Source organism: Trachinotus anak, unplaced genomic scaffold, assembly GCF_046630095.1.
Source record: "Trachinotus anak isolate AG129_WGS33_773 ecotype Australia unplaced genomic scaffold, CSIRO_AGI_Tana_v1 ptg000049l, whole genome shotgun sequence".
Taxonomy (NCBI): Eukaryota; Metazoa; Chordata; class Actinopteri; order Carangiformes; family Carangidae; genus Trachinotus; species Trachinotus anak.
This window is the reverse complement of record NW_027273900.1, coordinates 118,589-137,512: the sequence shown is the minus strand read 5'-3', so window position 1 is coordinate 137,512 and position 18,924 is coordinate 118,589. Positions and strand designations below refer to the sequence as shown.

The following is an 18,924-nucleotide window of genomic DNA, read 5'->3' as shown; positions in this document are numbered from 1 at the left end:
TATATATATATATATATATATATATATATATATATATATATAGGGATCATTTGATTTTTTTTCCCCTCCCCTCAGATTAAACTTTTACAGCTTTTCCCCTGATGAGCCCATAAATGGCCCTGTTTAGTCTGCAGCCCTTTCCTCCCATGGCTCACCCCTGGGAGATGATGGTCCGACTGAGGACTTCAAATGCCAGATGTGAACTCAGATGGACTGAGGTCCATGTCGGATTTGGTGAAACACAATTCACCACAAACAAATTGATCAAATTTCAGGTCTTGGAAACAGATTTTTTTTGTCAACTTATAGACGAGTATCAACACTGCACTTTCAAAATAAAGTGTTACTCTTTTTTTTTTTTAAATTCACATCAAGTGTAATATGTAGAACCGGTGAGGCAGCATGTGGAGCTTCAGCTCACTTCTGTCTCTCATCAGCTGTGAGGGTCCTTCTTTTGATTTGGGAAGACAGTTGAGTTTCAGGGCGCTCGTCTGTGTCTGTGTCTGTGTCTGTGTGTGTGTGTGTGTGTGTGTGTGTGTGTGTGTGTGTGTGTGTGTGTGTGTCAGGGTCTCGTGATGAGCTTCAGGTGCCTTTGCTGAAAGGCCCGCTGTGCCTCTGGTTGTGGTGAGAGCAGAAACTGGGGGTGGTCGACTGATACGCCGGAGATGCTGCACCACTCTCCCTTTCAGACTTTTGACAGGGAGGCAGTTCTTTCTGACAGGGCTCCATGGTGACGGCCACGCCCACGCCACTCCGCCCTGACGTCATGTGTGTCACCTCCGACCAGGTGTCCTTCTCTGGGTCGTAACACTCCACGCTGTCCAGGAAAGTGTTGCCATCGTAACCTCCTGTAACATGACATGGACAGTTTTTAGGTTTACACCTTCCTCACTCCGACTTGTCAACCACGGGTGTGAACAATGGCGCCGCTGTGTGTGGAGATGTCACCAGAATTTTAGAAGTCAGTAACAATACTGTCAAATCCCTTGATTCTCAATAACCCAGCAAAAAAATAAAACACAACAGAGGCTCCTGTGCACACAGTGTGTTAACACACTCTTCCACAGTTAGTGTGCAAACAGAAAAGCACATAATACCTCAGGCTGTTGCTGCCAACTCACCGACACAACATTAACACTCACAAACAAAAATGAATAAATAAGAATGTCTTTATTAAATATACAGTGTTAGTTGGATCAACATTAGTTGGTCACAGTGTCCAAAACAAATGTGGTCAATCTAACAGAGTCTAACATGTCCTTGCAGCTGAACTGTACAGTAACTGCAGAGAAACCTTTCTTTTATTTTACTGTAGTTTACCCTTACTCTCAGTAGATACCAGAGTAGATTCTCAGGGTTTAGTTTCTAGTTACACCACAACTCACCCAATACATAGATGCGTCCGTGTAATGCAGTGACTCCCAGCGCGCTGCGCCGGTGCCTCATGGAGGCAGCAAAGCTCCACGTATCAGTTTCCACATCGTATCGCTCCACCGTGTTCAGCTGGTTGGTGCCATCATAGCCGCCCATCACAAAGATGTGATTCCCCAGAGCACACACACCTGAAGAAATACAGGTCAAAGGTTACATTTATTCAAGGGTTTAAGATTAGTTTCTGTTTTGGTACAGTAAGAGATCAACCTTCGTGCTGTACCAGCGTCTTTGGAATGACGCTGTCATGGTCAAACAGAAATGCAATAAAGGTAAAGCTGAGTCAGTGCTGCGGCTCCACCTGTGCACAAACTACACACAAGCTTCTGACTCAGTAACAGATTCATGTTGAGCTGTGATAATAAGATCTGAGGCTCTGACATGCAGCAACTGGTGGGAATCAAACCAGTGACATTTTGGTGATGCTTGACATTTGTCCTAATTACTCAGTTTAAATCCTCTTTCTGATCTGATCCTATTCAGAAACACATCCTCCAGAACCACGTAAACTGTGGAGACACTTTCTTCTTACCAGCTCCAGAGCGGACAGTGTTCATGGGGGCCATGGTTTTCCACTCGTCCCTCTCTGGGTTGTAGGACTCACAGGAGCTGAGCCGGTTGGCCCCATCAAACCCCCCCACAGCGTAAAGCAGCCGGTTGATGACCGCCACACCTACACCGATACGCCGCGTCAACATGGGGGCAACCAGCTGCCACTGGTCCCTTTCTGGGTCATACCTGCAGAGAAGAACCAACACAAATCAGTCTTTATTTCCCAGTTTGTCTGAGGACGAGAGTGATCAGTCTAAACTATTGTTTTATTAGAACGCACCCCAAGGTTCAAAGGAAGTGAGCTGTGCAGCACAGACTCGTGTGTGTGTGTGTGTGTGTGTGTGTGTGTGTGTGTGTGTGTGTGTGTGTGTGTGTGTGTGTGTGCAGTGAGTCAGTGCAGGGGCATTCAGACAGGTTGGGCACGTTCCTTTTTCACTCACTGTGGTTTGCCTGGTTAATATTTGCTGTTTGTCTGCGTCATCTGAAAACTAAAACCAGAGTCTGGGTAAATTTTCCACCTTGAATTAAGATCATTTACATAATTCACTGTTTTACAGACGACCTGACGGTTTGTGTCAAAGGTCTGTCTGGTTTGAGTCATGACAACACAGCAAGGAGAAGATGTAAAGATGCTTGTTGACTGTCCTGGTGCTGAACATCTTATTCTTCACTAAAATGTATGTTACTGGTTGATGGTCCAGGTCGACTGTCGAGAAGAAGCTGAACAAACAAACAACAGTGAGAACGACGCCTCAGAGTTCAATTCAACCTTTGCCACCTCTGATTTTAAACATTACATCATTAACTGATTATTCAACAACAAAAATGTTTTCCAGCAGATTTGAACTTCCTCATTGAAGCTTGTGTGAATTAAAAATAGATTAAAGGAAGTGGAACAAAACCGAACCAATCATTTTCCAGGAACTTACCTGACCAGAGTATGGGCTTTACTGTAAGTCATATATCCTACTGCTGAATACTGGATCAGTGCAATAAGGAAAACCACAGAAACAGACACATCGACAGTTATTTTAAATCAACAACTTTTAGAAACAACCTGGCACAAATAAAAGCAGAAACAGCTGTTTCTAGTTGAATGATCATTGATCATTAACAACAGTGAAGCAGGCTGAGGCCCCAGAGGCAACACAGGATAAATCCAGGACTGGATTTGGTCTGTTCAGGGGAGTAACTGAAGATAATAACAAATATAAAATAACAGGAGCCACGCTCACTTACCTTTCCACACTGTTGTGATGGATGCACCCGTGTGATCCACCCACGGCATATATCATGCCATCGATGACACCAACTCCGATTCGGTTCCTGGGCACGCTCATCGGTGCACACGGCACCCAGCAGTTGTTCATGGGGTTGTAGCAGTCCAGAGCATTCGAGTCCATGTTGCCATCAGGCGCGTTGTTCCTTCCACCGACAGCGTAGAAAAGGCCGCTAATCACGCAGGCTGCCAGGCCGCTGCGGGGTACCTGCAGGTCAGCTAGCCGGAGCCAGCCTCCTGTACAGGGATTATAGGCCTCCAGGTAGCTGAGAGACTGACGGAAATAACCCCCTGCTGTGTAGATGAGCTGCGGCACCTTGGGAGTCCGGCAGGAAATTACTTTGGTGGGCTTGTGGAGGGTGAGGTCCTGGAAGATCTGGGCCAGGTAGTCTTTACACTGGGGATCCCAGTCCAGAGACTGGAGCTGGGCCTGCAGGAAGTTGGGGGTGAGGGAATGGCAGCGGACAGCCTGCAGTAAGGCCTGGACGTACGGTCGCCGGTTCTCCCGGTCGTAACGCACCCAGGCCACACAGGCCTGGAAGACTTCGGACTCGCAGCGCACGTTCAGCTCATCGCGGCTGATGAGGGTGACGAGCTGACAGTGAGACAGGTTGAAGAACTCCTCCTGGGTCGCCACCTGGAGGCAGCAGCAGGAACAAAATCCTTCACTCAGTGTTCTCACAGCACAAATACTGAGCTCTGATCAATCAAACATAAGAGGGTTAGTCCTGATAATATCTGGTGGTGGTTAATTAAAAAAAGAGGAATTTAAACGACCATGAAGACTGAACCTACTACATCTAAAGATTATTTTACTATCACTTCACCTAATCATCATTTTCTCAATTGATCAAATGATTATTTGGGCTGTAATATCATCATCATCATCATTATCATCTGAAGACCAAGATCACGTCTCAGATAGTTTGTTTTGTCTGTTCAGACCAAAACTTGAAGATTTTCAGCCTCAGACAAATTACAGCAGCAAATCCTGAGCTGAGCCGCTGGAACCTGCTTCTGTCCATCAACTAACAGATCAATCAACTAATCACTTCAGTTGTATTATGTTTAACACAAGTGTGACTGGAAAACAAATCCACCTCCTGCCAACAATAATTCACAGCTCTCTGTGACCCTCTGGTCAAATGTGAGACAAAGCAGGAAGAAGATCAGTCTCATTGATTAACTACCCAGGAAGTCCCAGTCTTCCAGGGACATATGTGGATCAAACATAACTGAAAAAAAAATAGTTTTCAAGAATAAAAAATCCCAGATTTCACTCATTTATTCAAAAGACATGACACTGATCCACTGATCAATCTCAGAGACCCGCTGCCTGTCGACACTCATCAACGTATCAATAATCAATATTGAGTTTTTGTTTCTTTGTTGCATTGCACTGTCACAGTCAGGTATGCTCTAACCACACGTAAACCCACACCTCTTTGTGACTCACTTGCATTCTTGAACCACTGTGAGCAGGTCTGAAGTGAAAATGCCAGGCAGCAGAAACCGCAGTGGAACAAGTGAAACAGTCTTTACTCACACCATTTACACTGGTACAAACACAACTATAAATAGTGAAGCTCAGTTTCTGTTTTCAGTTACGAGCTGTGAGGAACATTTATAATGTATCACTGCTCTGGTCGTAAAAATAAAATTGATTATTTCATATCACCTTTAGATCAGAGGAGAATTACTTCAGCTGCTGCTAAGACTTTTTAAAGGAGCAGGTCTCTGCCCTCAACAGTGATTGTTTTCTGACTGGCCAGAAAAAAATACGCAACCAAAGCTGATCAATCATTAAATGTATGGACAACTGATCAGCTGTCAGGAGGCAGTTCCACTGGAGAAGGAGCAGCTCTCACATTAATGTGAACCTGGAACAATGTGACTGAAACATGTCTGTTCACAACCACAGGCATCCAGCCAAGTTTCATCTGAATCTTGTGCCTCCAGTCGTCTCAGTGCAGAGCCATCTGGGCCACATCATGTTCAGGTGCACAGCACAGAATCGCAGCGTTTCCCTGTTGGTACCTCTGTTGTCAAACTCTCCACACATTTCCTGTCTGTTTCCACACTGTCGACTAATTAAGGCAAAAAAAATTAACCTAAAAAAAAAAGGATGATTACTAAAATGATTTCAGACAAACAGTGGAACTTGTCAGAAATCCTGGCTGATCTTCACCTGGCTGAAGTTCATGTAGATGTATTCTCGGGCCTTCTGGTGGAGCTCTGTGCAGCCAATCTGCTCAGCGAAGCTGGCGATGCCGATGGCGTTGCTGGGGTCGAGCTGCTGGACCAAGAAGTCGCAGCAGGCCTTCACCACGCTGTCTATCTGGTACATGACAGCGCCGTTCATCACATGGATCACACACTTCTCGCCCACAGAGATGCTGGCTGTGTAGGCAAACTCTATCAACCTGTCCATGACCTGCAAGAGTGGAGAGGACAAAGGATTGGAGCAAGGTGGCAGCAGAGTGAAAGGGAGAAGGATGGAAGAGAAAGTTAGTGGGAGAGAAAAGGACGGAGAATAATGCTCTATTTAAGGACCTTTTCATTTCTCCCAGGAAAGTTTGGATTGGCGCCTCATAAGCTAACAAGTGGCAGATACTGTGTCCATGTGTGCAGCTATGTGAGCTCAGTAAACATCCAGGTTAAGTAGGAGAGGTCAAACTGAGTGCACGCTGCCAAGTCCCATTGTGCTGTTCACTGTGTGCACTGTCACTGAGGTGAGATCAAACGTGCAACTTGTGTCAATCACACTGAGCTTGTTTTTTCATTCTAACATTTTCCATAAAACAATCCTGACATGGAAACTCAGAACTGTAAGAAACTAAATCCAGTTCTGTGTTAGAAAACAGTGGAAATTCTGCCGATCAAAACAAACATGAAAGGAATTTATTATGATTATGATGTTTAAAGATGATTGATTGGTATATTAGTGTTAGAGTCATAACTCCACCTTTACTGTGATGAGACCCTGAATCATGATGAGTGATGAGTGCAACAGTCTGTGAGATCAGACCCAGGCGACTCACCCGGGGGTGAATCCCCTCGATGGGCACCAGCTCCATCCCACACTCCTTCAGCCCGTTGGTGAACATGGCTCTAAAGACCGGGGACGAGGAGGCCAGCACCACCTTGTGAGCCACAAAGTCCACCGCCTCCAGGTCTTTGTAGCGCACACGCAGCGTGACGTCGCACAGCTGGCGCTCCAGACGCAGCTCGTTCATGATGGTGAAGGCGGCCGCCGTGTGGCTCTCTAGCGTGTAGCTGAAGACCCGGTGGCCGTTGCGCGTGGACGGAGTCACCAGCGCTTTGCATTCTGTCAGGCACTCTGTCATTTCCTACCCTTTCTCCTCCTCCTTGGTCTCTTTCTCAAGAACAGCACACACTGTTATGGGGCATCCTCGCACCACATGCAGGCATGGGTAAAATAAAAGAGCAGCTCTCGTGGCGACGCCTGATTCCTGTCTGTGTGGAAGAGTTCACGTTTAAATCTGGTTCATGTGGACATGAGGATTCCCTCGCTCTGATCAGTGCTCCAGTCCAGACAAACTGCTCATTACGGCATCACTGAAGACTCCTGAGTGAGCCGCCAGTCACGGCTGGGTGCACTGTAACGTGCTGTGGTTCCAACATAATCAGTGTCTTTGAGCTGAGGAGTGCTCTAAGTTTTGTCTGGGCGGGGGGGGGGGGCGGGTCGAGTTCAAGAATATTTTTGTGACAGTAAGAACTGAACAAGTGGAAGAAGACAGAAAGGAATCTCTTCCAGTTCAACTGTGTGTTGACAGACGTGTTTTAACTTCTACTGTCGGGGGTGTCGACAGAAACCTGTCAATCAATCCTGACAATAAAAACAGTCCATTACAACATCAGGCTCTTCTCTAAGGAATCATCTTTTTTGTCACCAAATTTATTTAAAGTGCTCAAATGTCTTCAATTAAACAATTTAGATCAGACAGAAACATATTTGAAGATTAACATTTGCAAGATTCACAGCTGGGGCAGATCTGTCCTGCAAACTGATTTGTCTGGAGCGGAAAGACAAAGTCTGATTCACGACTTCATTTTATAGAGGTCATAATTAAATCTGCCTTCAGTGCTACGCTTCTGCTGAGAGCTGCAAAGTCACAAACTGTAGATGAGGCACGCGCTGTCGACTGAAAGGAAAAAAAAGAAGCTTGAGTGCCAGAAGTTTCATAAGGGTGACATGGAGCCTTTGGGAATGAGAGGGGGGGTTCAGTGGCTTTCTCCAGAGACGGCTTCCTCGAGGTTTCCCAGCTCAGGAATTTGTTTGCACTGCTGTGTTTACTAGGAAGCTGTAGGCTCAGCTGACAACTGGGGGGAGAGAGAGAGAGAGAGAGGGGGGGAGTGAATATGTATATACACTGGTTACACAACTGAATAAAGGCACTGAAACAGCTTTTAACATGCAGTTTATAAATCAGGTCACTGTGTAAATCTGTGCACATATCTACTAATTACTAAAGTTTAATTTACTAAACTTACTAAAGATTATCCACTGTGTGCTATCTTACATCATGCTTCTCACACCCATGGTCTATTCTTCCTGGTTCAGTGCACTGAGGTCAAGGTTTCCTCCTCGTCATGATGCTTATGCTATTTTTAGTCCTGATGGCTGAAACAAAAATCTGTTCCTGATAAGACGATGATTCAATCTCTTTTTCCTCAAAGTGTGAAGAGAAGCTTGACGAACTTGAAACATCTAAACCCAGAAGGAAATTTATGAGCGTTGCTCTACTAAAGGACAGGAGCAGAAAATGGGTAAATGTGGACGTAAATGGAAGTGAGCAGATCAAGAACAGGGAGGGAGTAATGCCCATTTTGAAGGACGGTGTGGTGACTCAAATTAGACTTGAATTTAACTGACCGACATGACTGAGTGGTTATACTCTGTCCTGTGACCAGTCCAGACCGGAGCTGGAACAGAGGGAACGGTTTGCGCAACATCCCCAATTCTCACTAACAACAGACACATGCAAAAGAATCAACACAAGCCTCTAACAACTTAACCAACAAACATCATCTTTCAATCTGCATCCAGGCCTAATTTTACAGGGAGAAACCTTTGCAGTGGACGATAAACTGAGCAGGAGACAGCTGTGCAGACAAGTTTGGAAATGAATACTGCTCCTGGGAATATGTTGTTACACACCATTAAAATAACCGGGAGGGATTCTGCTAAATGAACACATCTCTAGTTCAGTGCCAGTGCAACTTCTTCTTTTTAGAACATGAACTGACTCTTACGGTAACAGCCTCTAATAGTCTGACATCTAATCAGGAAGAGTCAGAGTTACTCAGCAACAACGTCCTATGTTCCTCCGGAGTTACATAACCGAGCACCCACAGGTGGTGCACACAGCAATCGTTAACCTGAGGTGGTGATAAGAGGACGCTGTGCTCAGGTCGGCCTCATGCTTCCCATTGGTTCCTGTGAATTCAGTGAAGACGAGGAAACAAAATACCTGTTACGTGGAGGCATTTTTATTTGATCAGAAGATGGGAGCATGTCAGTGGACATCAGGAGCTCCATGAGTGCAGCCAGTCAGCCAACAGTTAGACTCTTCTGTAATATGAAACACACCACGAGTCTGATTTACTGCTCCGCTTGTCTCCCTCCAGGTTTCTGGGTAGAACTGTTTCCCAGGAGAACATATTGCCCAACTGGCCTCAGAGATGGACACAAGCTGTCTGCTGACAAACAGAGTCCCAGAGTCTCAGCTGGTTCCTGCAGCAAATCTCTGACAAACAGTTGTTCTGGTATTGATACCAATATTGGAAATACCTCTAATACTATAAAAAAAAAAACTTAATTCACCGATCTGATACCACATAATTTATTAATAAACTTTATGGTTTCACACCTGCATGAAACGTCACTTTTCCCACAAATCTATTTTTCTTCACTGCTGTAAAACAGTGTTTGCCAGTGGCGCAGCAGAACTTCCTGTGGTGAACGTTAGCCGTTAGCTAACTGATATCTATGGAATTAAAACATTCAGTGATTCCTCTTTTATTCAAAGTTACCAAAGAAGAAGATATCTGCTGTTGAATATAACTCCATTAGAGCTGATTTATCCATCAACACATAATTTGTCTATTTTGAAAACCAATTAACTGTTTAACTGATTTTCAAGTAAAAGTGCTGCTTTGTGTGTGTGATGACAGCAAAGTGACTCTCTCTTCCTGAGCTCCAGGAAATCGTGACTTTTCATAAACATTTACTGCTGCATTTAACAATAACTTTCATTATCGATATCTCTGCAGGGGAACTTCCTCTATTAATAAAAGTGCCTCACAATTCCCTAAAACCCAACAGCCCTGACGTTCAGCTCACATTATCACAGCCATGTTGACAAGAATGACACAGAACAGAGGAAGACAGCAAATCACACACTCTCACAGTGTGTGTGTATATTATGTACATATTATCCACACACACACTCACAGTGTGTGTGTCTGAGAGAGTGTGTATCACAGTGTGTGTATCAGTGTGTGTCTGAGAGAGTGTGTATCACAGTGTGTGTGTATCACAGTGTGTGTATCAGTGTGTGTGTATCAGTGTGTGTATCAGTGTGTGTATCACAGTGTGTGTGTATATTATGTACATATTATCCACACACACACTCACAGTGTGTGTGTCTGAGAGAGTGTGTATCACAGTGTGTGTGTATCACAGTGTGTGTATCAGTGTGTGTGTATCACAGTGTGTGTATCAGTGTGTATCACAGTGTGTGTGTATCACAGTGTGTGTATCAGTGTGTGTATCAGTGTGTGTATCACAGTGTGTGTATCACAGTGTGTGTCACAGTGTGTGTCACAGTGTGTGTATCACAGTGTGTGTATCAGTGTGTATCACAGTGTGTGTGTATCACAGTGTGTGTATCAGTGTGTGTGTATCACAGTGTGTGTATCACAGTGTGTGTATCACAGTGTGTGTATCACAGTGTGTGTCACAGTGTGTGTATCACAGTGTGTGTATCACAGTGTGTATCACAGTGTGTGTATCAGTGTGTATCACAGTGTGTGTGTATCACAGTGTGTGTATCACAGTGTGTGTGTATCACAGTGTGTGTGTATCAGTGTGTATCACAGTGTGTGTGTATCACAGTGTGTGTGTATCACAGTGTGTGTGTATCAGTGTGTGTGTGGATAATATGGGACTGAACTCAGTTCTCAGCACCGAGGACCCTCTGACACCTCCAAGGACCCCTGATAGAGCCGGCACCTCAGTTTGGGAACCGTGCAGGCCTGCAGAGCTTGGATGCCGTTCAGCAGGGGTTGCACAATAACTGGGTGACTCAAACTTTGAGTTAATGACAGCTCCACCTCGCAGGAGACCACCAGCGGCGGGAGCGAGCCGCGGCTCCGGAGCGGGACGAGCCGGGAGCGGAGCCCGCAGCGTGGACATGTTCTGGGGCATTTGGCAGAGCTTCCTCCGTGACTCATCCTGAACTTCACCGAGCAAACAGAGGAACTGGATGTACCAAAACATGACCCAGAGGGGACCCGGTCCTTACATAAGCCCAGGTGGAGTTATATTTCCGCGCCACCTACCTAAGCTCGGAGCTTTCTCACAGAGCGACCCGCGTCGATCACTGCGCGTCCGTGCTGCGCTTGTTTCGGCCAAAACAAGCCGGAGCTCCGGCAGGAGCCGAGAACAAGGGCGGCACAGGTGAAGCAGGCTCACTACACCGTGTGAGGTGCGTGGGTGTATCACAAGAGCTGTAAAAGGTCTTATGACACATCCACGGTGAGGTTCGGCAGAAGGGGACTCGACAAACACCGAGAGAAACGCTTCGGGAGCGGGCTAACGACAGGCGGCCGAGCGGCCGGATGCTAACGAAGCGGGCCCCAAACACCTCTCTCCCCCCGCCGCGCCTCCACGGCTCCGCACATTTCAGTCTGCCTTAACAACCACCGGCTGCTGAAATCTGTAATTAGACAAACTCACGGAGTCTAGCGGAGGTCCTCCATCGCGGTCCGCCGCCGAGCTGTGCGCCGCGCAGGGAGCGGGGAAAGCGGTAACTCACCGTGACTAAGCATTGTCCCGGCCCCTGCCCGCCTTCACAATAAGAGCCCCCGCGCTGACAAGCAACGGCAGCGACATGCGTCCCGAGGCAGGGGGCTCTTATTGTGAAGGAGCCCTCAGAGTGAAGGAAAAACAAGGCCGATAGTTGGCGAAGAGCCACGAACTGCAGCTTCAACATCACCGGTCCGCCTCGGACCGCAGAAGCACCGACAGATTCACCGACAGACAGAAGCACCGACAGACAGAAGCACCGACAGATGCACCGACAGACAGAAGCACCGACAGACAGAAGCACCGACAGATGCACCGACAGACAGAAGCACCGACAGACAGAAGCACCGACAGAAGCACCGACAGGTGCACCGACAGACAGAAGCACCGACAGGTGCACCGACAGACAGAAGCACCGACAGAAGCACCGACAGATGCACCGACAGACAGAAGCACCGACAGACAGAAGCACCGACAGAAGCAGTTGATCCCAGACTAAAGGGGACAGACTCAGTTCAGTGCTCTAAATGCTCTAAAGCCACGTGAACAGGTGGTGATTCCTGCAGCGCTGCTGTTAATTCAGATGAACCGCGGTGGCCCTCGGACATGAATATAAGGCCCCGGTGAGTGCGGCGGTGTGCGGCTCACCTGTCGGGCTCCCCTCCCCTGAGCCGGCCCCGGGGCTCGGCAGGACTCGGCCAGGTGCTGACACAACACGAAGTTTCCCTTAGAAATACGTAATCCAGGTCAACGCGGCGCCCTGTTGCGGTCGGCGGCCACAGGGTGGCGCCAGAGTCCGGCCGTGGCTCCCACCTGTCAGAGGGCCTTGTTACCTTCACCTCTTCACCTGCGTCTGTCTATTCGTCAGCAGGATTTTGAAAAAAAATACTGAACCGACTTGTACCGAACTCGATGGAAAGATGGGGCCCGGGAAGAAACCTTTACATTTTGGAGCAGATCCAGATCATTTATTGTGAAACAGATGCTTTTTTCTCTGAAGTCTGGTCCATGTTGTTTGACACTGACCTTGGCAGGAGTGCCTCTAGTTGTCAAATGAATGAGTATTAATCGCTTGGATATGAGCTGCCAGTAATTGTATAGTGCAAAAATATTTCAGCTTTGATGCCCTATAGCCAGATTCACAGTTGATTACATCAAATAATTTATGCTGTGCTTCCATGTCTGCTTCCTCGGGCTAAATGAAATAGATGTAAAACATCAACAGTCATGATGAATCATTGATATGATGTGACAAGCCCTGAATCATCTTCCACTTATAATTTCCCAGAGTGACTCTGCCCTTACTCTGTAAAGTTACAGACAGAGGAATTAGTTCATTAATACACCACAGGTATGACAAGTATCACACCGTCTCTCATGCCTCGGGGGAGGGGGGCAGTTGAAGTTCCACTTGTATACAGATCTAAGGCCGGTTTTGTGATTTACTTACATGTACTGTAACATGTTCTCTATCTTACCTATCTCACCCAAGCCAAAGCTGTGGTGGGTGTGGAGCAAGGAGCAGTGCAGCATCTGTGCCTCTGTAATACAAACCGTGGGATCGTCCTCAATGATCGTGACAAATGACTGATGACTTCTCCCTGTCCAGTTTGTTGTATGATTTCAGCAGCAGGAAGGAAGTTTGAGGACAGGAATGATTCCCTGAGCCGGTAACCTCTGTCAGCAGGCACAGTGCTGGTGGATACAGCCAACATCTGGAAGAACATCTGCACCCAAAAAAATCTAATGAACGGTGTCCCAGTGCCATGTGGTACCAGTTATTGTAGGTATGTCTTTGGGTCACCGAGGGTTAAATCTAAAGTGAGACAACCCTTTAGTTTGTCAGGCTGCCTGTTTGCTACCAGGGGACTCTGCTTCGAGGCGAATAGATGCGTGCTTGCACACGATCAGCTTCCTCTGAGAGGTGTGAAAAGTTAGTTTATGTGCCTAAATAGGCTACTGCACATATGTAGTTGCATAAGCTATAAATAATTGCCCAGCAACACTATATGCATGTTTAGAGTGGTATTATTTTAGGGCAGAGGCAAAGTTCCCGCATTTACAGTTACAAAGCAGATCAAGATGTCGTTTCACATTTGTGAGTCTTTCCATTTGTGGCATTTATAGCTAATAATCATATCCCAAAGCAGTGTTTCATAATTGTATGAGCTAAGGTGCCAAATAAAACCCACACAATATTTCTCTTGAACTACACCACACAGTGTTGTACAGTGTTTCTCTAAGCCGTGGGTAACGCAGAGAAATACACAGAGTTTAGTTGAATTAACAGCCTGTTGAGTTTGTCCTGTCTACAGAAGGTACAGTTCCCTGGGAACCAACATTAAAGCCAGCTGCAAATGTACATTCTCAGTCTCGGCCATGACAAGTGTGGACAGCAGGTCAGAGTGAGGCGATGGCCAATTCTACCCACAGGTTGACAGAATAAGGAAACAGAAAAATGAAGCGTTCAGCGTCTGAATAAAAGCTGCATTGTGTGGCCGTCCTCATGCAGAGCTTCTAGAAGAACACTGTATGTAGGCCAATGCCATTACCAGATGTGAGACAAGGGGGCTGACTTCCTGTGGTGCTTCTTCAAGAACTGTTTCCATTCCACTTCCATTCACACAACCTCAGATACACAAAAAGAAATTACACACACATGTGCATTCATGAATGTTTTCATGAATTTCAGTGTGCACACAATGACAAAAAACCCCAAACTCTTTGGAGTCATTCAAAAAAAACATTTTATTTCTTTTATGAAAAAAAAGATAAAGTTTGCTAGCTCTTTCTTGTTACAAAATAGACATAATTTACAAAAGCCCCTAGACAGTATAAAAAGTCGTCAGAAATACAAAAGTTCACTACATGATTTACAGTACAAAAAAAGCAGACTGTCTCATCCATCAATTAAGGTCTGGAAGACTACACTAAAAAAGCATCTGTATGAAAAGACTGATGTCAAACTCATGTCATAATAAGAAAAATGCAGTACCTTAAACTGTAACCAGAAATACTCTGTGAACATGATGAATAGTGAAGGGATGTATTGGAATAACTGCATGATTTAGCTTATAAGTGCAGGCACATTCTTGTCCTTAAATCTCTCGATGCAGCTGGATGATGACAAGTAATTGCATCTACAACTTTATCTGCAAGTTAAATATAAATTTCATGAAATCATTTATTGGACCTGTTCCTACAGGTGATCGCAGCTGATTTTGTTTCAGTCAGAGTTGAACCACGTCAGCATGTTGAAACAGACGGAAAGTATTGTTACATCTGTCAGTCAGCAACATGGTGACATTTTGTTGTTTTTGGTTGCTTTAGAAGTTTCCTGCAGAAGCCAGTCTGACATTTCAACAGAACACCAACCATCCGTCATTTCAAATCACTTGGGGATTTAATTTTGCATCTATACCACCACATTCTCCACTCAGTGGCCTTTGTATGAACAGTGGAGGGTGAGTGATACCTCTCTCTTTCCTGTCGCGTTTCTCTCTCCCTGCGGCGTGCACACAGACATGTCTAGCTCTATGATTTTATCATATCAAATCTAGAACATGATGGTGTCTGTGATGTGTTTAAGGCACGTTGATAAGAAATTGCAAAAAGTGGAAAAGAAAGTCACACTCGTTCACCATTAACCCAGCAGATCAACATCACACAATTTACACTGTTTCAGTCATGAAACTCTTTGGGTTTACAGGAACATCCTTCGACACAAGCTACAGAGCCACAGGAAAATGTGATGCTCCATTCATCATGATATTTCAGTGCAAATTAGTTAAGGCGAGTCATCACTTGCATTATACTCATATAAAAGTTTGTTTGCTTGTTCACATTTGAAGAACATCCTCATTTCCTTTTGTTCTGTAATCATGTCACAGTGAAGTTAGTGGATGTGGTTGTTTTACTTAACCGGCACCACTTTGACTTGGCAGCGTGAGACATTTGTCTAAATGTGATTCTCTTGCGCCTCTGTAATATCTGTTTCTGGCTGTACTTTATATTTGGGTAGAAACCAGAACTGCTTCCCCTCTATAGACGTTAGTCATGGTCTGCATTTCCTCTGTTAAGTGGGAAACACATTCGTACATTTATGAACTCAACCTGTCAGTCAATGTCCTTACGACTTGAAGAGTTTGGGGTAAAGAGCTTTAACTGGAGATGGGGTGGTGACGACATTCCCAGAGGAAACGGTCGTCTCCACGCCCCCCTCTAACTTCTGAGAGGCCACCTCGGTCTTACTGAAGCTGCACTCCAGGAACGGCATCCCAATCTTCTTTACTTGACCGTCTGTGGTCATCAGGCACGGCTGACAGAGCAGCCTCAGAATGGCCCTCCTCATCTCTTTACTGGTGAGAGTGTAGATGATGGGGTTGAGGAGTGAGTTGACCATGGCCACTCCCAGGAAGTAATCTGCCTTGTAGAGCAGGCGGCAGCTGCGGGTTGGGCAGAAAAAATCCAGAAGGAGGAGGAGGAAGAGGGGCAGCCAACAGGCAATGAAGACGCCCAGCACAATGGTGACTGTCTTGAGGAGGGCGATGTACTTCTGCGACTTCCTCGCTAAGCCTTTCCTCATGCTGCCCGACAGGCCCAGCCGCTGGCGCTGTGTGTTGGTGCGGACAATACGGAAAACTCTGGTATAAAGGACCACGATGGCCAGGAGCACGGCGCTGAACACAGATACGCAGCAGAGGATGTAGCTCTTGGCATAAAGTGGGAGCACTGTTGAACACTGGTCCAGTCTGTGGATGCAGTTCCATCCCAGAATTGGTAGGACCCCCAAAAAGCCCGCCAGGGCCCAACTTGCACCAATCAGTGCCAACATCCGTCCCCGCTTTGCCCCCTGGTATGGCCTCATAGTTACCATAGTAACATGGCGTTCAATTGCAATGGCCAGCAGGCTGATGATAGAGGCAGCCAGAGTGATGAAGACCCCTCCCTCCCTGAGGAACCACAGCAGTGGTGTCAGTTTCAAAGTATTGGGTCCGGACATGATAATGTTGGCCATGTAGGTAATCCCAGCCAGCAGGTCAGATAGAGTCAGGTTACCCAGCAAGTAATACATAGGCAGGTGGAACTTCTTGTTCCTCCAAATGGCGATGAGAACCACAGCGTTCTCCAGGACGATGAGGAGACACACCACCAGGAATGCAATGCCCTCAGGTTTGAGTCCCTCACGGTAGCGGTCTTTCTGCAGCTTGCCAGTATAGTTGTAATGTTCCACAATGACAGAATTGTCCTGGTACTTCCAGAAGAACTGCAAATACCCAGGAGAGGAGGGGGTAGGGGAGGTGGGGAAAATGGATGTGGAGGGCAAAGTCCCTGCATGAGCAGAACTGGAACCCTCCATGCTTTACGTTGCTTTTCTTCTGTTCTGCCTCCAGTCAGTGGCTATGAAGTCATTTTTGTTGACATGCTTTTGGCAGTAGGAGCTGTGAAGAATTAGTCCATGAACCAAAAAGATACAAAAAAGCCTGAGGTCCTTCAATAAAAGGAGGGATTACATGAAGCTGACTGAGTGTTATCCACCAGAGGCCCTAGATGTTCTCCTTGTTGCCAGAGGACGGTGCTGTTGAGCTCTGTTTGTCCTGGTTAGAGGGGCCAGACTCTGCAGAGAGACATGAACATTCAGATCCTTAGAGATTAACTTGAAAACATCACATTCTTTCATTACAATAAATGAATGAACACCTATACATTTTAGAGAGTTTATGACTATATAGTTATATTACAATAACGTACAAGTCATTTAGCTAAAAGGTAATGGGTCAGAATTCATGAATTCACCTCACAGAGAAGAAAAGTGTGGGCTGGTGATGTGATTACTGAAAATGAAACCATCGAGGTCTCGTAGTATAATGTTACCAGACATTCCTGTGACATTTGAGTATAAACTGTGATGATATAAAACTTGTGACGTCCTTTAAAACAGAGCAGGCTGAGTGAAAACTGCTGTTTGTGTTTGTAGAGCAGGATGTGATGCTAAAGGCCAAATGGGCAGAGGGATCGTTGTAATGTCAAACAAACATTTAGTCTGTCCAGTTGTGTTTAAAGTGTACGTCAGTCCGTGTAAGGTTGTTAGACGACAACCATCACAACATGTGCACTTCATTTGGCTCACATGTAGCTGCTTTTCCCTCCAGCATCACCGTTCCACTTTCACAGTGTAGATGAGGCGAGTCTGAAGTGACCCGCACATGCAAATACACTTAAAACCTCCTAAACAGAAACAGCACATCCAGAGTTTATGGCACTGGCAAACCATACTCATAAATACACTAACGGTTGTGGTTGAATTGTTTTAGCTCACACGTTAATGTTGAAAACAATCAGGGGTGATTAGGGCTGCATTCCTCTGAGTCTCCGCGGGAATGTTTCTCTCGCTTCTTGAGTCATGTGTTAACATTTAACAAATGGTCTGGAGACTTGAACCTATTCAATCTCTTGCCAAGACTTTAGAAAATAAATGTAACTTGTCCATGTTGGCACAAACATCTGAGCACAGAGTGCAGAGAAGTTCAGATTGGATAAAAATATGAATGGAGATGAATGAGAACTGGTGTTTCAGTGTCAAATTATCCATGAAGAGATGTGATTAGACTGAGACAGAAGACACACTGTATGTTAAAATTGAATCCATCAATATTTGCACTGAGAATAATGACTAGATTTTTCTTTATATATTTACAAAGAAAAATAATTCTGTGAATTTGCTTCTTTTCCACAGGTGTAAATGGTTTCATAAAGGAACAGATATATTGAAACACAAACCACTAAAACTCTATAATCATTACTTTTCTCCAAAGCTTCAGTTCTATATAAACATGACACAGATTCAACTGCATGAAAAATACCTGAAACCAATAATGCCAATAATAACAACATCTATCACATATTGCATCTGACATGGGAATGACAAAGAAATTACCTTGAAATTGTTGTAGCATCACTCTTATCCTGAGCTGCATCTGCTTTTCAGTGAGGAGAATCCAAACACGAGCTCCAAGTGACTCACAGTCAAACTGACAGGGCAGAGGGAGTGAAGAGACCTTAGAAAGGGGGTTGGTCTTAGCTCTCTCTCTCTCTCTCTCCCTCTCTCTCTCTCTTTCCCTCTCTCTCTCTCTCACACACACGCATACATTAACAGACATTTGAGTGCATGCACACACAGCTGCAGCAGAAACGTGTCTGCTGGCTGCACGCTGGATGTTCTTCAGATCTATATCATTACATCAGGATGGCAGCGGCTCAGTGGCTCTGACCAAACAGCCTCATTTCAATGTTCAGGCTGTGTCACCGATCTATAGGCAAACACAAATGTGTGGTGTAAACTGAACCCTCCTGATATAATCAGGAAGTCGTCTCTGTTCCTGGTACATTGATAACATCATGACACCTGGAGAAAACACTTACGTTTGCTTGACATGAGCCTCCTCAAATTTTCCCCAAAATTTACGAGAATTAATTTCCAGGTGTTTTAAATAAACACTGGCACTTTCCAACCTCCTAAAAGAAATGAAAGTTCAGCAAACTTTGCTGCCATTCTGCTGGAAGAACCAGTTTTGAAAAGAAACGGTGCAGTATCAACTAACCAAACTCC

At 45.5% G+C, this 18,924-nt stretch overlaps 2 protein-coding genes and 1 long non-coding RNA gene across 5 annotated transcripts; 1 reads left to right on the top strand and 2 right to left on the bottom strand.

The window, feature by feature from the left end:
• Positions 1-32: 32 nt before the first annotated feature.
• keap1b (kelch-like ECH-associated protein 1b) lies at positions 33-11,363 on the bottom strand. 3 transcript variants are annotated; one of them, XM_071473254.1, is made up of 8 exons: positions 11,247-11,343; positions 7,807-7,994; positions 6,304-7,606; positions 5,451-5,696; positions 3,223-3,899; positions 1,964-2,169; positions 1,386-1,562; positions 33-848 (listed from the first exon to the last, which is right to left on the bottom strand). In XM_071473254.1, the coding sequence occupies exons 3-8, from the start codon at positions 6,607-6,609 to the stop codon at positions 583-585; spliced, it is 1,878 nt and encodes a 625-aa protein (XP_071329355.1). In that variant the 5' UTR covers positions 6,610-7,606; positions 7,807-7,994; positions 11,247-11,343; the 3' UTR covers positions 33-582. The 3 variants fall into 3 exon arrangements, with proteins under 3 accessions (XP_071329355.1, XP_071329354.1, XP_071329356.1); XM_071473253.1 differs by lacking the exon at positions 7,807-7,994 and having other exon boundaries at positions 11,247-11,363; XM_071473255.1 differs by lacking the exons at positions 7,807-7,994; positions 11,247-11,343 and adding an exon at positions 7,778-7,796.
• A 180-nt stretch (positions 11,364-11,543) lies between these two features.
• LOC139615369 (uncharacterized) lies at positions 11,544-13,529 on the top strand. The gene is made up of 2 exons (XR_011687357.1): positions 11,544-11,681; positions 11,794-13,529. It is a non-coding gene; the product is annotated as an uncharacterized lncRNA (long non-coding RNA).
• A 515-nt stretch (positions 13,530-14,044) lies between these two features.
• On the bottom strand, positions 14,045-18,534 carry s1pr5b (sphingosine-1-phosphate receptor 5b). The gene is made up of 2 exons (XM_071473256.1): positions 18,253-18,534; positions 14,045-16,932 (listed from the first exon to the last, which is right to left on the bottom strand). The coding sequence occupies exon 2, from the start codon at positions 16,672-16,674 to the stop codon at positions 15,445-15,447; it is 1,230 nt and encodes a 409-aa protein (XP_071329357.1). The 5' UTR covers positions 16,675-16,932; positions 18,253-18,534; the 3' UTR covers positions 14,045-15,444.
• Positions 18,535-18,924: the final 390 nt, after the last annotated feature.

What these genes read in the sequence shown, in the direction of transcription:
- keap1b (XM_071473253.1), bottom strand. Translation starts at nt 6,609, where the DNA reads ATGACAGAGTGCCTGACAGAATGCAAAGCGCTGGTGACTCCGTCCACG. An exon ending in CATCACAACAGTGTGGAAAG is followed by an intron (nt 2,170 to 3,222) that starts GTAAGTGAGCGT and finishes TCTTCTCTGCAG; the next exon opens with GTATGACCCAGAAAGGGACC. An exon ending in CGGACGCATCTATGTATTGG is followed by an intron (nt 849 to 1,385) that starts GTGAGTTGTGGT and finishes GTCATGTTACAG; the next exon opens with GAGGTTACGATGGCAACACT.
- s1pr5b (XM_071473256.1), bottom strand. Translation starts at nt 16,674, where the DNA reads ATGGAGGGTTCCAGTTCTGCTCATGCAGGGACTTTGCCCTCCACATCC.